We start from the raw sequence: 16,828 nt of genomic DNA, 5'->3' as shown, positions 1-16,828 counted from the left end.
TTACTTGCCTCACATGGAACCGTACGTTCCTGCCAAATAAGTGTTGAGTCTCAATCCTCCTGGAAGACTTAAAAACGTTTTTAATTCCTCAGAACCTGAACAGATACCAGAAGCAAACATCACCGTGAGTAACAATGGAACAGTGGACACGTTGTTAGTCTCCTGGAATGAACCAGCTGGCAACGTAGAGATGTACTTCGTTGTTGTTGAAGACGTGATAAATTTGGAAAAGAAAATCGAGAGTACCAATGTCACGTCTACGGTAGAATTCCCTGGTCTTCGACCTGGCCGGGTGTACAATGTCTCAGTGATTACAAACAGTGGACCGTTTAATGTAACCTCTGGGAATGTGCAGGGCATAACAGGTATGTGGAATATGGGAAGAATAATTTCAAATGAATTTGTGTTACACATCAGAAATTGCATATGTTGAACACTATCTTAAGCATCTTTTGCCAGGTTTAGGAAGTTAAATCACTGTGAATGACAAATTTAATCTGTTGCATTTCACTAGCACTGATTATTTGATCCAGATTTTGTTTTATGGGTTGGTGGGGAAGAGTTTTGCCCAAGAAGAAAGAGTTGAAAATTATAATTTTTTGACATACTACTTTAGGTTGTCCCAAAGCAGTTGATAATCAACAAAGAAATGTAGTTTACTGAATAATCAAACTATCAATTATGAACACTGTCCCATTCTCACTAAGTGCTGATTATTAATGAGGTTTCTCCTGCCAGTCAGCGCCGCGCGGATTAGTCTCTTCTCCTGTCACTCCCCGGGACGGTTCGCCCCTTCCTGTGATAATTGCTCGTTTCTAAGCTTCCCCCCAGTCTAGTTTCAGTAAAAACACTGAATCAAGCACTTGAAACAATCACATTTTATTTTACCAAAAACGCGTCACAGATCACACACTGTACCTCTCCCACCGCGTGTTCGATCCTCGTGTGTGCCTGTTCAAGCCCTCTAGGCCTCGCTCAGACAGAGGCACTCCAGAAGTTGACGCAGTCCCAAGTGCTCTTCCAGAAGATCGACGCTGAGCCTCGTGATCGCGGACTTTTATATGTCCCAGGACCTCGAGGGGCCGAACCACATGGGGGTGGTCTCTCAATAATCCAATTACAGATATCGATTAACCCCATACATAACAGGCATTTCCCTAACCCAATGATACAACAGTTCATACAATGTATAAGAAAGAAACCTCTCGAAGGAAACTAACAAGAACAAACATTGAAACATGTGCCCTGGAAATCAAACAACTTCTCCAAGGCTCAACAGTTCGGCCAATCATCAATTAACAGGATGACCGTCTTGCAACATTATGTATGTTTTACAATGCTTTTGCAGTGGCACAATAGAAATGATGCATTTAAGGTCAGTTTGCAAAATCACTATATATGTTATCAATTTAAGAGAAACCTGGAGAACACCTGGACCCATTACCATCCTGCATATCAGTCTGAGCCTAGACAGGCTGGCGCCAATCAAAGCCTGTAAAGTTCAGCTGACAAAGCTTAAGCAATTCTGACAAGTACATGGGATCCTCCATTTTATGGTGTCTTTAATTTAGCCAATATTAACATTTGCGCCATCGCGTCTTTATTGGAGCTGAGGGACGCTCTGGATGGCCTGCGGAGGTCTCGAATCTACAAAATTTTCGGAGGGACTGGAAGCGGCCCAGCCCGGTGTGGCGCGGAGTCGGAGATGTCGCCGATGTCGCCAAACGGAAAGAGGAGATTCTGATCCCGGTGGGGGAGAACAACCAGCAACCAGCGCCCGCTGTGAGTCCCCATCGCGCCGCCAGCTCCAGCCCCTTCGCCCTCCAGGTCCTCCTCGCTGGCTCCTGCCCCCTCTTCCCCGTGATACCCCCCTATCCTCCATGGCTCTTCCCCGTCTTTTCTAAGAGCTCTCTCCCCCCTCCCCCCCCGCCCACACACCCCCCTCCCACGCAACCCCACCTCCCCTCCCATAAACCCCCCCCCCCCCCCCCCCTGCCCACACACACTATCGGAGCCGATCCTTTGCCTGGGATCGACTCTCCAACCACGGCCTGCGGACTTTAACATCAAGGAGTTTGCAGTCTCTGGTAGAGACCGTTGATGTCGGGAGCTCCAACGACACAGAAGGTTCGATCAATCCCGACCCAGGGTCTGATCACTCGGCGCGGGGTAGCTGAGATCCCCCCCCCCCGGATGCGGAAGCTTGATCCCCCCCACACGAGGGCTGAAACGCCGTAGGCTACTGGAGTCAAGATCATCCCGTCAATGGAAGACTCGAGGCCCCTGACCGCAGGAGGACAAAGAAGGAAAGAGATTGAACTTTTTTTCGCCTTCCAGCACAGTGAGGAATGTGGAGGAGTCATTGTGGTGGATGTTTATGTTAAAATGTATTGTGTGTTCTGTTACTTTCTATTGATATAACTGTATGGCAAATGAAATTCCTCGTATGTTGCAAATACTTGTGATCAACGATAGCAAGGATTCAGTGGGCTAAAGGACCTATTTCTATACTGTTTCTCAAACTATAACCTGAGACTAAGCTCATCCAATTTGGCCCATATCCCACTAAAACTTCTTTCCATGTGCCTGTCCAAGTGCCTTTAAATGCTGTAAGAGTACCTGCCTTAATACCTCCTCTGGCAGCTCAGCCAATATACCCAATACCCTCTGAGTGGAAAAAGTTGCTACTCTGGTTTGAATTAAATCTCGTCTCTCTCACCTTAGAATTTCACCAATAAAGTACACACATTTTGAAGAGCCTTTCAAAAAGCATTAGATGTTACAGAATAACATTTAAAACCTTGATCAATAGTGTAGACACATTTCCAGGCCTGCTTATCTTAGCAAGGATTGATAACATGGATCCGTCAAGGAAATGTGCAGTCCCTTAAATTGTTCACACAGAACAAAGAGTACAAAAACGCCACAGAAGTTCTGCGTGGGAAATGCAAATGTAATGAACATTTGGCACCATCTGTTTTACATTAACCATAATATCTGAGCCATTGTAGGTTTCTAAAGTATATTTATTGTCAGTAATAGGTTTGCCTGGAGCATTTCATCAATAAAGTTGTTTTTCTTTATCCCCTACAGAACCAAATATGGTGAGCAACATACAAATTGTTAAGGTTGATACCACCTCTGTAACTTTGAATTGGACACAACCAATAGAATATAAAGATACCTATTCATATCTGGTATTGACGAAAGAAAGTTTGAAACCTGCCAACACTCAAAATTTAACTGTAAATATTGAAAATGCGACTCTGACAGACCTGACACCTGGAATCAACTACACCTTCACAATTATAACACAGGTAGCCAACATCCAGGCGGATGGCGTAGAGATATCCAGCTACACGCGTAAGTTGTGCAGACTATGGCTTCTCTTTATAGTAAATTATAGGAAAAAATTAATTTACAGTGATGAAAACACCCACAAACTGGAAGCTGGTTTGCTGAACACCACCACTCTATGGAGAGTATCTGTCATTTTAATTTGCTGTGCTATTCCTGCTGTGCCTTTGGCTGCTTGCACTATTTCAGTGGTGAATGTAAGCTTGATGTATACCAGCTCATCTTTAAACTTGACTTGAAATGTTCTTTCCACAGATACAGCTTAAACTGCTGATCCGCGATCCCGCCCCCCCCCCCCACCCTTTTTTTTGTTTTTAGCTTAACATTTGAGTATGTGCAGAATTTAGTTTAGTAGTCTTTCTAATACATTCTTATCAGTTGCAACCCCATTCAAGATTTACTCCTCAGCTGAGATGTTTCTGTGTTTTTATTTGGTGAATAATATTACTTGCCTCACATGGAACCGTACGTTCCTGCCAAATAAGTGTTGAGTCTCAATCCTCCTGGAAGACTTAAAAACGTTTTTAATTCCTCAGAACCTGAACAGATACCAGAAGCAAACATCACTGTGAGTAACAATGGAACAGTGGACACGTTGTTAGTCTCCTGGAATGAACCAGCTGGCAACGTAGAGATGTACTTCGTTGTTGTTGAAGACGTGATAAATTTGGAAAAGAAAATCGAGAGTACCAATGTCACGTCTACGGTAGAATTCCCTGGTCTTCGACCTGGCCGGGTGTACAATGTCTCAGTTATTGCAAACAGCGGACCGTTTAATGTAACCTCTGGGAATGTGCAGGGCATAACAGGTATGTGGAATATGGGAAGAATAATTTCAATTGAATTTGTGTTACACATCAGAAATTGCATATGTTGAACACTTTCTTAAGCATCCTTTGCCAGGTTTAGGAAGTTAAATCACTGTGAATGACAAATTTAATCTGTTGCATTTCACTAGCACTGATTATTTGATCCAGATTTTGTTTTGTGGGTTGGTGGGGAAGAGTTTTGCCCAAGAAGAAAGAGTAGAAAATTATAATTTTTTGACATACTACTTTAGGTTGTCCCAAAGCAGTTGATAATCAACAAAGAAATGTAGTTTACTGAATAATCAAACTATCAATTATGAACACTGTCCCATTCTCACTAAGTGCTGATTATTAATGAGGTTTCTCACTTATGTGTCGACACATCCTTGTGATTGGATGCGCGTTGATTCATTTGATTGTAATTGATCACAATGCTAAGCATGCACTGCGGGTTGCCTTGAAAATTGGTATGATGCTACTGAACCTTGTTTTATTTCAGTCTAAACAAATAAAACAAATGCAGATAAAGAGCGCGATGTAAACCTGTGCATTTAAAATGAGACCATTCATTGCAATTCACCTTTCCATCACATCCACCCTCATAAAGGGTGGCACTGTGGCGCAGTGATAGAGTTGCTGCCTTACAGTGCTTTCAGGGCCAGAGATGTGGCTTTGATCCCAACTACAGGTGCTGTCTGTACGGAGTTTGTACATTCTCCCCGTGACCACAAGGGTTTTCTGCGAGATATTCGGTTTCTTCCCGCACTCCAAAGACGTACAGGTTTGTAGGTTAATTGGCTTGGCATAAGTGTAAATTGGCCCGAGTGTGTGTAGGACAGTGTTAATGTGTGGGGATTGCTAGTCGGTAAGGCTTGGTGGGCCGAAGGGCCTGTTTCCGTGCTTTATCTGCAAACTAAAGTAAACTATAAAATGTTTGTTTTCCTGATTTTGATATTCTGATTCCAGGCCTTTGCCTTGGCCACCTTTAACTGTGCTTCAAGTTGAAGGTGCATTTTTCTAAAAACAATTTGTGAGAAAGTATTGGAGGATATTCTGAGGGATGGGTTATGCAGGCATTTGCATGGGCAAGGGCTGATTTGGGATAGTCAGCATGGTTTTGTACGTGGGAGGTCGTGTCTCACAAATCTGATTCATTTTTTTGAAGACGTGACCAAAAAGGTTGATGAGGGCAAAGCTGTAGATGTTGTGTACATGGACCAGTAAGGCGTTAATCAAGGTTCCGCATGATAGGCTGCTCTGGAAGGTTAGATCGCATGGAATCCAAAGAGAGATAGCTGAATGGATAGCAAATTGGCTCCATGGAAGGAAGCAGAGGGTGATGGTGGAAGGTTGCTTCTCAGACTGGAGGCCTGTGACTAGTGGTGTGCCTCAGGGTTCAGTGCTGGGCCCGTTACTGTTTGTCATCTACATCAATGATTTGGATGAGAACATAGGTGGCAAGATTAGCAAGTTTGTTGATGATGCAAAAATTAGTGGTTTTGTAGATCGTGAAAATGGTTGTGAACGATTGCAGCAGGATCTGGATCAATTGGCCAGGTGGGCGGAGGAATGGTTGATGGAATTTAACGCAGAGAAATGTGAGGTGTTGCATTTTGAGAATTCGAACAAGGGCAGGATCTACACAGTAAATAGGAGGCCCTTTAGGTAGTGTTGTAAAGCAGAAGGATCTAGGACAGGGATCGGCAACCTACGGCCCCCTGGCCGAATGCGGCCTCAGGCGTATTTTTTCCCCCGTAATTACCCAGCCCGCAAGCTTCCGTCGTCTCTGGTACCGCCTGGGTCCGAGGCCGCGGTGCCCAGGCGCGGTGACGCAAGGAGGCCTGCGCTAGTGGACGCGATGGCGGAGCCACCAAGTGCCGATGAGTGTCAAGCTCTGGCTGTACCGCATCCTGCGCAAAGCCGCCGGCACGGCCGCGCACCTTCCGTGTCTGGGCTTCACTGTCGGGATTGGGGTTGTCAATAGGCCGGGGACGAGTGAGTGTGAGTATTTGAGCCACCACCTTCAGGACAGAGCCAAGCCAATGGTCCGTAGGTATGCCGTGTTCATGAGCGCCAGTAACTAGGGGCCAGTGCTCCATGTGGAGTCCTCGAAGAGGCGGGATCTGTGTGAACACGTGATTTGATGCCTGCCATCCGGGACGGGATGGGGGCGGGATCCATGTGTACACGTGATAGATGTGGCCCGCCATCCGCTCACAGACACGCGTCCTGGCCCCTATGCATAACCAGGTTGCCGACCCCTGATCTAGGAGTACAGGTGCATGGCTCCTTGAAGGTCGAGTCGCAGGTAGATAAGGTGGTTATCAGCCAGAGTATTGAGTATAGAAGTTGGGAGGTCATGTTGCAGTTGTATAAGATATTTGTGAGACCACATTTAAATTGATGCATGATGAATTGATTCATATTGGAATCAGCGTTTCCAAATAAGAAATACTAAACCCTTCAAAAATCTGCATATATTAGTACCGATTGAAACCACTGTGTACTTTCTTTCCCCTTTCAGTTCCAAACCCTCCTGGTGCTATCAGTGTGTTGAACTTCAATACCAGTTCTATCTCATTAAACTGGGGAGCACCTGCTGATATGGATGACGGATGTTGTTCCTTCAACATAACCTACACCAATGGTTCTACTACAGAGACTGTAAATGCACCTACAAACGCCACCACAATTCAAAACCTAATTTCTGGGACGGAATACACAATTTATGTGGCTACTGTTGGACCTGGACAACTGCTGAGTCTAAATCAGTCGATCAAGCACTTTACCAGTAAGTGTAATAAGGACAGTGAAAATGAAAATGTTCATGTTATCAAAGTGAATCTTAATGCAAGAGCACGTTGCAAGGTGTAGTTCTCTTTCAGCAAGTCCTTTGCCATTTCCTTACAGTGGAAAATATTGTACTTGCGTGAGTATTGAACTTGGATATACATGAAAGTACATCATGCATCAATTTTCTCATCAGTTAATTGTCTCTTCAGATCATTTTTTTAAATAATGTGTTACCAATGACTGTCTAATGAGATGGGTCTAATTTACAAATCTATATTTGAGCCAAAGCTGTATTGAGATTAAATAACCATATGAGGGATTCTGAAGTCAGTCTTTAGTCCATTCACAAACTGCTTGAGAAACTCAGCAGTTCAAACAACATATGTGGAAGCGAAGGCTTAGTCATCATTGCAGAGTAATTCACATCATAAGGAATCGACCCAAAACATCGTCTGGTTTTGACAGATGCGTCTTGACCCACTGAGTTCCTCCAATATTTTGTTTTATGCACCAGATTCCAACATCTGCAGTCTCACTTGTGTCTTCATTCAATTCATGTCAAGTGATTTCATCTAACAACTGAGCACTTGAGATCCAGCAAAAACTCTGGACCTTGCCTTATTCCCCTTATAATGCTGAGGAATTGTGACTGTGCTGCTATTTCCTCCTTTAGCCACAGCAATGCCTCCGTTTACTCTGGTATTTTATTTAATTCACATGTTTAATCAATAATGTTTTATTGTTAATGTTTTATGTATCATTCCTAACTGTCACAGTATGTCATGTTGTCACTTGAGGGCAGAGCACCAAGGCAAATTCCTTGTATGTGAATACTTGGCCAATAAACTTATTCATCATTCATTTCCATGCCGATCTTGAGGATGACCTTTGATTCTGTACCCTTTTTACAAGCACTTTGCTACCTTGACATTCAACACGATAAGTACAAATCAATAAGCGTATGGAGAGAGCATAGTGATAATTCCACCCCCACATAGTCAGTGGGAATTAGGGGAGCAGATGTGTACAGAGATTACAGATATCTGGAAGAATAATAGGGAATCATTAGTGGGAGATTTTTTAACTTCCATTATATTGACTTGTCACCTGCAGTGCAAAGGGCTTAAATATGGTGGTATTTGTTAACTGTCCAAAAAGGTTTCTTCATTAATATACAGAGGGCACAGCAATGCCATCTTCTGTCTGATTCTCTACATCGGGGAATATTGTGGAGCAACTAAGCAGTATCAGTCGGGGAGCAGTTTGGCTTGTAGGAAGTAGCGTGGCCTTGAACTGTTTACAAATGACCAAAATGGAAATCGAGTCCATCTTGGTAGGAAGCTAGGGAAGAAATTGTACTTGCAGAGATATGTGCGTCATCTTTAGATGAAGTTCTGGAAGGTGGCTTGGGTCAGCTAGGTAAGTGGGTCAAGGATTGGCAAATGGTGATCAATTCTGATAAGTACAAGGTGTTGGGAAATCGATTAGGACTTTCACAATGAATGCTTTGGCCCTGCAAAATGTCGTGGAACAGTGGAAATGAGGAGTCTAAGTGTTCTCAGAGATAGACAAGATGGTCACGAGGAGTTTGGCATGCAGGCCTTCATCTGTCAGGGCATGGCGTAAGGAGTTGAAATGTCACATTGTATAAGACATTAGTGAGGCCACACTTACAGTATTGGGCACTATTTTGGTTACCCTTCTTTATGAAAAATGTGATTAAGCTGGAAAGAGTGCAAAAAAGATTGACAAGAATGTTGCTAGGGTGGAAGGAAGAGGTTGGACAGGCTAAGACTTTAGTCCTTGGAGGAATGATCTTATGTGGGTATGCAAGATCATGAGGTGCATAGGTAAGATTAATGCACATAGTCGTCTTCCCAGGTAAGAGGTATCAAAAACTAGAGGGTATTGATTTAAGGTGAGATGGGAAAGATTTAAAAGGTACCTCAGAGGCAACTTCTTACACAGACGCTGTTGTGTTTCTGGAACGAGCTGCCAGAGAGAGTGGTTGAAGCAAATACAATAAAAACAATTAAAAGATTTTAAATTAGGAAAGATTGAGGGAGATATGGGCCAAATTTGGCCAAATGAGACCAGCTTAGATGGCTATCCTGGTTGGCATGGAAAGCTGGGCCATAGGACCTTTTACTATATTATTACTATATGACTTTAAGTCAAGGTGTGCCTGTCATGTTTAAGTCTGATGCTATGTTTGTTTGTTTTTTCTATGTTTATCATGCTGGTTTGAGTCAACCACATGCCTTATCATATCTAATAAGCATGTTGCTCTATATCAGGAATTGCCTATCGTCGAGGTGAATGACAATGCAGAATTCCTTCCCTGTGGGGGCATTATTCTATTTTACAGGAAAATTGTAATGTTTCATTGTCATAATAAATGATACTGGCTTTTTATTCCAGATTTATTTCACAAACTTAATTGAAGTAACATGCACATTGGGAATTAAATTCTGCTTTCCAAATTATCAGTCCATCCATCTGGACTATCAATCTAGTAACATAACCACTCTGCTGTTATATCTGAACTAGCAAAACAAACCATGCAATTCTATTAAAACTAGTACAGAAAGTTGAGCTCATGATCATGGGCAACTGGGAATATATATCAAATACTACCAGCATTATGATATACTCATGATGAATAGTTTTGATGAATATTAATGAACAATTGACTTGTGCCGGCTCCTGCAAATGAGCTTTCTTGGTTCTTGAACTGTGTTGATGTTTATCCTTTAAAGTTGTACTTGCAGTTCAAGTTTCATTGCATTGTTCTAACAACTTGGGTCGGCAAATAAATAATTCTGGTGGGTTTTTAACAAGTGAAATTCCTTTTGTGTTCTCTTGATTTCTCCTTTTGTCAATTTTTGGTTTTTATAGGCAGTTTATTTGATGAATGGGATATCTAAGGCTGTTACACAAGCATAATGATGGGCACAGATAACTTAATTTCCCATTGCCTAAAATATAACAATAACATGATTTTACCGCTGGCATTTTGTCTCTCATGTTGACCTGCTGGTTGTAATCACTGAACAAACTGCACTTTTCTTTTGTTGTTTTTTAAAAATCAGTCTATCATTTGGATTACAAAGAGTACTTATTGGGTCGCTAATATCTGTACAGAGATATGTTTGCATTAACTCTAACTTGATTTAGTTCTATTTTTGAAAGTTCATCCAATAGGTCTTTGGGTTTGCTATGTCCATACTAAATGTTACCCAGAAAATATATTTTTCATTGTTTTTATCAACAGAGCCAAACCCCATTCGGAACTTGCGAATACTGATATTTAGTACAAGCAGCATTACCCTAAAATGGACAGGACCACAGGAATATAAAGAAGAATACACATATAGAGTGGTGACAGAGGGAAGCCCAGCACCCACAAATGGCAATGGAAATAAAACCACAAATGATAACAATGTGACTGTGGAGGGACTGACATCTGGAACCAACTACAGCTTTTCTGTTACCACACTTGCCGAGGATGGTACTCCAGCAGAATCTGTCGATATAGCCGACTACACAGGTAATCCTCTGGCATTTGAGAATCAAATTAACTGCATAGAATTGGCATTTAATGTTCAAATTAAGAAGTTTGTTCTCATTTAACATTAAACCACTCAATGTAGGGTTCCGGTATTCATTTCTCAGTCTTTCAGTCTTTCTCTCAGTCTGGGGATGATCAGCCATAATCACATTGAATGGCGGTGCTGGCTCGAAGAGCCAAATGGCCTACTCCTGCACCTGTTGTCTATTGTCTTTCAGTTTGTAATTCAACAGTGGTTAAAACTGTTATTAACAACATGGAACAATACAGCACAGGACCAGACCCTTCATCCCAACATGTCTAAGACACTCATGATGTCATCTAATTAATCCCATCTACCTACATATGGTCCATCTATTACTTACTTGTTCATGTGGCTGTCTAAATGCTTCTTAAATGTTACCATCTTATCTGCTTTCACCACTGCCAGCACGTTCCAGGCATCTATTTTTCTCTGTGTAAACAAATAACTTGCCCCACACTTTCCCCTCTCATGAAAAAGTTGAATGTTTTAAAATAAGAACATTCAGGTGGATAAATCCCAGGACCTCTTGAAATGTACCCCAGAATACTGTAGGAAGCAAGGTAGGAAATTGTTATGGCTTTGTTTGAGATCTTCGTATCATTAAATCATAAAAGATAGGAGCTGAATTAGGCCATTTAGCCCATCAAGCCTACTTCGCCATTCAATCATGGCCATGAGTTAATGGCGGAATAGGCTTGATGATCTCTCCCTCCTAACCCCATTCTCCCGCCTTCTCCCAGAACCCCGACTAATCAAAAATCTATCTATCTCTGCCTTAAATATATCGACTGACTTTGCCTCCACAGCCTTCTGTGGCAAAGAATTCCACAGATTCTCCAACCTCTGACTAAATAAATTCGTCCTCATCTCCTTCCTAAAAGAACGTCATTTAATTCTGAGGCTATGACCTCTAGTCCTAGACTCTCCCACCAGTGGAAGCATCCTCTCCACACCCATCCTCTCCACATCCACTCTATCCAAACCTTTCACTATCTGTACGTTTTAATGAGATCCCCCCTCATTCTTCTAAACTCCAGCGAGTACAGGCCCAGTGCTGTCAAATGCTCATCATATGTTAACTTACTCATTCCTGGGAGCATTCTTGTATACCTCCTCTGGACCCTCTCCAGAGCCAGCATATCCTTCCTCAGATATGGTGACCAAAATTGCTCACAATATTCCAAATGCTACCTGACCAGCACCTTATAGAGTCTCAGCATTACATCCCTGTAATGCTGATAAACGGACTTTGCCCCCTGCCAAAGTATCGCGCACCAACCACCAACCTGGACACACTGCAGCAGAGCCACTGTCGTGCCGCTGCCGATCGGAACGCCTGTTGATGTTTAGTAGAGAGTGCTAAAGAGAGTACGAGTGTTTAATTTGTTCATGATATATGTATTTTTATTTCTATTTATTTTTTACTGCACACTGAATGGACACTGGTTGAGCAACGTTTTTTTGTTTCCTCTGGGTATGTGAGTACTCAGGAAAATGACAATAAAGATATACTATACAATACTATTTCTATATACCAGCCCTCTAGAAATAAATGATAGCATTGTGTTTGCTTTCTTTACTACAGATTCGACTTGCAGATTAACTTTTTGGGATTCCTACATCTGCACTCCCTAGTTTCTTTGCACCTCCGATTTCTGGAATCCCTCCCCGTTTACAAAATAATCTACTCTCTAGCCTCTCTAGCCAGTGTTGTTCCTTTGTTCAAGAAGCGTAACATGGGTATTCCATGTTATGACAGATTGAGTCTTGCATCAGGATAGGAAAATGATTGAAAGAAGATTATCCACATTTGGAAAAATAATGTATATGCCTCTCATAATTTTATATACTTCTATCATGTCGCTCCTCAACCTCTGATATTCCATAGAAAACAATTCAAATTTGTCTGATCTATCCTGCAATTTGGGCAACATCTCGGTGAACCACTTCTGCACTCTCTCCAAACCTTCCACATCTTTCCGACTAAATGGCAACCCGAATTACAACTCTCCAAATGTGGCCTAATCAAAGTTTTATACAGCTGCAACATGACTTGCCAACGTTCATACTACATGCCCTGACCATTGAAAGCAAAGATGCCTTGCACCTACTTTACCATCCTATACACTTATGTTGCCGCTTTCAAGAAGCTATGAACTTGCACCCAAAATCCCCCTCTATATTAATGCTCCAAAGGGGGCCGGCTATTTACTGTATACTTTTCTCTTGCATTTGATCTCCCAAAATCTATCACCTCACACTTGTCTGGATTAAACTCCATCTGCCATTTCTCCGCCAATCAATTTACAATCATGCCGTATCCTGTAACAACCTTTCTCGCTATCCACAATTCCACTAATTTTCATGTTGAATGCAGTTTCTAATCAGACTACCTACATTTTCATCCGTTATTTATGTTAGAAACAAGGGAGGTCCCAGCTGTGATCCTTACAGAACACCACGGTGACAGACCTCCCATCAAAATAATACGCACCACACCTACTTCTATGAGCAAGCTGTGGACGACCCTCATCCATCTATCAAAAACATTCAAATCAAATTTGTGAGACCTCCCCAGTGCAAAGCTGACTATCCTCAATAATCCAAGCATTTCCAAATGCAAGTAAATCCTGTCCATTAGACTCCTCTCCAATAGCTTTTCTACAACCCATTTTAGGATCACTAGATTATAATTTTCTGAATAATCCCTATTGCCATTCTTAAACAAAGGATCTACATTAGCTATTTTTTGAGACCTCTCCTGTGGCCTGTCTTTGTTGACACCCCAGCTTACCTCTCTTAATACCCTGTAAATTGATTCTATCAGGCTCTGGGGACAAATCAACTTGATTATTTTTCTAAAGACATCCAACATCACCTCCTCCTCCTTGATATCATTATGCCCTTTAATATCAATATATCCTTCCCTGATCTCACTCATTATCCACGCCCTTCTCCTTGGTGAATACTGCAGCAAAGTACTCATTTAGCACCACACCCATTTTCTCTGGCACCATGCGTAAATTCCCTTCTTTCAACTTGAGTGGACTTACGCTTTTGCTAGCTCACCCTCTTGCTCCCAATATACGTATAAAATGCCTTTGATTCTCCTTAATCCTACATGCTCCCTTTAGCTCTCCTAATTCCTTGTTTAAATTATTTCCTGCTTCCTTTATATTCCGCAGGTGTCTTATCTGATTTCAACTTCCTAAACCTTACATATGTTCACTTTTCCGTTTTGCCTAAACTTACCTATGGTTCCAGAACTCTGCCTTGATTCTTTTTCATCTTCTCGGGAACATGCTAGTCCTGAATTCTTACCAGCTGACATTTATAAGACTGATTTGCTGTGTCTTTGAGGGACAGACAAGAAAAGGTTGCTGCATCTAAGTTTTCTTTGGTAGACTTTGCTGTAGAATGTGTGGAGACAGCAGATGAGAGTAGTCAGGATTGACATGTGTTTGGAATACAAGATAAGCTAATAAATAGCAGCATGAGCAACTATATAATAAAAAATAAAATGGGTGCAACAGTGGTGCAGCAGTAGAGTTGCTGTCTTACGGCACAAGTTACTTGGGTTCCATCCTGACTATGGATGCTACCTGTATAGTTTATACGTTCTCCCTGTGACCACATGGGTTTTCACCGGGTGCTTCCGTTTTCTCCCACACTCCTAAGACATACAGGTTTGTAGGTTAATTGGCATCCATAAAATCATCCCTACATGTGTAGGATAGAACTACTGTATAGGTGATCGCTAGTGTGGACTCTGTGGGCCAAAGGACATTTTTCCACACTATATCTCTGGAGTCATAGTGATACAATGGGGAAACAAGCCCTTCGGCCCAAGTTGCCCACACCGGCCAACATGTCCCAGCTACACTAGTTGCTTGCGTTTGGTCTATATCCCTTCAAACCTGCCCTAAATTAAATGAAACTGTGATATAGCTACACACAATATGTGTATAATCAGTACACATGCGCATGAATGAGGTATTACTGAAGTATCTTTGAATAACTATATCTCAATATGTTTTATTGGCATCAGATAGTATTATTGCTCTACAATGTATAGCATTCACAATCAATCACAAAAAGTTCATATCTCCATAATTGCCTTTTGAATTTACGTGTGGCAAAGATACAATCCAAGGAGAGAATTCCCAACCTGGACATGATATAAATTAAATCATTGGTGCAGGCTTATGAAAAGGGACTGTGAACCATATGAGTTCATCATTTAGCATCAGTTTAATAGTCTTTAAGGTGTAGAATTGTCTGAACTGCATTTGAAGCTCCAGTTGATGATACTGTGCATGGTATAACCTGTGATTTCCAGCCCATGGGGAAGAATGGAAAATGGTTTAAGTAGTTGCTCATGGCACTGCCATCCATCCCAAGTATCAGGTGAAAAAGACTTGACAAATGCACATAGCTGTAGCAGCTAACATTGAAGTATTTGTGTTCAATATGAAAAAGGATGGGATCTACATTCTTTACAGTGGAAAGTCTGCAGAAACTCCTAAATTTCCTATATGTAAAGACATGGGTTGGCTTCCATTGCTTTATTTCCTTTTTCGAAGCAAGGTTTAATGATATATAAACTTTAAATAATGTATCGTGTAACACTGAGATCCTGTAAGATATATCTTAAATTCATCAGCTCAAAGTAGTGTTAAGAAGTGTAATTTAGGAAATTATGGACTAGTAGATTAACAGCATTATGGGCTGGAATTAACATTTCAATCAAGACCTCATTGGAGCTGAAAATGTTTCAATTTGTAAAAGATGTTAATCAATGCTGAAAATTGGAAGATTGGAAAAAAAGAACAAAAGGTGGGGTAGGGTGGTTGCAAAATTTCTTGTTCTATTTCCAAATCCTATTCACTGTGTATAATTGTAATATTATCTTGTTAACTCTTATTATAATGCACTTATCTTGCTTTATTTTTGCACAGAACCTGTGAAAATACCATCTGAAAACATCTCTCTGAGCAATGAGAACAGAACTGATACATTAAAAGTTTCCTGGATCCTCCCACCAGGAGGCGTTGAAAATTTCACAGTTGAAATAAAAGATAGAGGAGGATACCACAAAGCAAACACTGTGGGACATTCAGTAACCGAACTGGTATTCAGTGACCTACGGCCTGGAAGGTTGTACATTGTAACAGTGGCAACAATTAGTGGGCCTCATCAGATAACCTCAGATAATGTTTCTGAAGCCACATGTAAGTACAATATATTACAAATAGCTTTAGTATCTGAATGTTTTTTAAATGATAAATGGAATATAGTACAGAAATAGTTTCCCCTGGTCTTGACCTGTTAAATCTCACCCTCGGCAATATCAGCACACGTATAACCACAATTTTCCTAATTCAATCTCATAATTAGACAAGATCAGTTTTTTGACCATGTTTACATTTCACATGACAATGCTGCCCCTCCACTGTCCAGTTTCTGAAGGTTTCACAGATCTCTCCTGTAATAAACAGAGACCTACTGTTATTAGCTTACTATTGTTTGATGCACTGGGCCTGTACTGGCTGGAGTTTGGAAGAATGAGGGGGGACCTCATTGAAACATACAGAATAATGAAAGGCTTGGATAGAGTGGATGTGGAGAGGATGTTATGTTTCCACTAGTGGGAGAGTCCAGGACTAGAGGTCATAGCCTCAGAATTAAAGGACGTCCTTTTAGGAAGGAGATGAGGAGGCATTTATTTAGTCAGGGGTGGTGAATCTGTGGAATTCTTTGCCACAGAAGGCTGTGGAGGCCGTCAGTGGATATATTTAAGGCCGAGATAGATAGATTCTTGATTAGTCAGGGGTTCTGGGAGAAGGCGGGAGAATGGGGTAGAGAGGGAGAGATAGATCAGCCATGATTGAATGGTGGAGTAAACTTGATGGGCCGAATGGCCTAATTCTGCCCCTATCACTTATGATCTTATGATCTAAAATGTTTTGGTTTGTTTAAAGAAAAAGCATAGACACTTTGGATTGCCTGTCCAAAGTTGCAAATGCTAATTCTACTTTGTCACGAGTTGTAATTTCATTTAATCAAGTGAAGCTTTCAAGTTTATTTTATGAACAGCTGCTTGTCAAAATCTCACTTGATTAAATGAAATCACAACCAGTGACAAAATAGAACCAGCATTGAAACATCAGTCTGAAGAAGGGTTTCGGCCCGAAACGTTGCCTATTTCCTTCAGTCTGAAGAAGGGTTTCGGCCCGAAACGTTGCCTATTTCCTTCGTTCCATAGATGCTGCT

General features: G+C 41.5%; 1 protein-coding gene across 1 annotated transcript in view; it reads left to right on the top strand.

Annotated features, from left to right (window-relative positions):
* Window positions 1-16,828, top strand: part of LOC116984406 — a 116,313-nt gene that overhangs the window by 56,546 nt on the left and 42,939 nt on the right. Inside the window, exons 54-59 of the mRNA XM_033038560.1 lie at window positions 93-365; window positions 3,094-3,363; window positions 3,894-4,166; window positions 6,691-6,957; window positions 10,234-10,509; window positions 15,514-15,786. Coding sequence (XP_032894451.1) covers window positions 93-365; window positions 3,094-3,363; window positions 3,894-4,166; window positions 6,691-6,957; window positions 10,234-10,509; window positions 15,514-15,786 — 1,632 coding nt within the window. The remainder of the gene's footprint in view (window positions 1-92; window positions 366-3,093; window positions 3,364-3,893; window positions 4,167-6,690; window positions 6,958-10,233; window positions 10,510-15,513; window positions 15,787-16,828) is intronic.

Source organism: Amblyraja radiata, chromosome 20 (assembly GCF_010909765.2).
Source record: "Amblyraja radiata isolate CabotCenter1 chromosome 20, sAmbRad1.1.pri, whole genome shotgun sequence".
NCBI lineage: Eukaryota > Metazoa > Chordata > Chondrichthyes > Rajiformes > Rajidae > Amblyraja > Amblyraja radiata.
The sequence above is the reverse complement of the archived record's forward strand: the minus strand, read 5'-3'. Positions and strand labels throughout refer to the sequence as shown.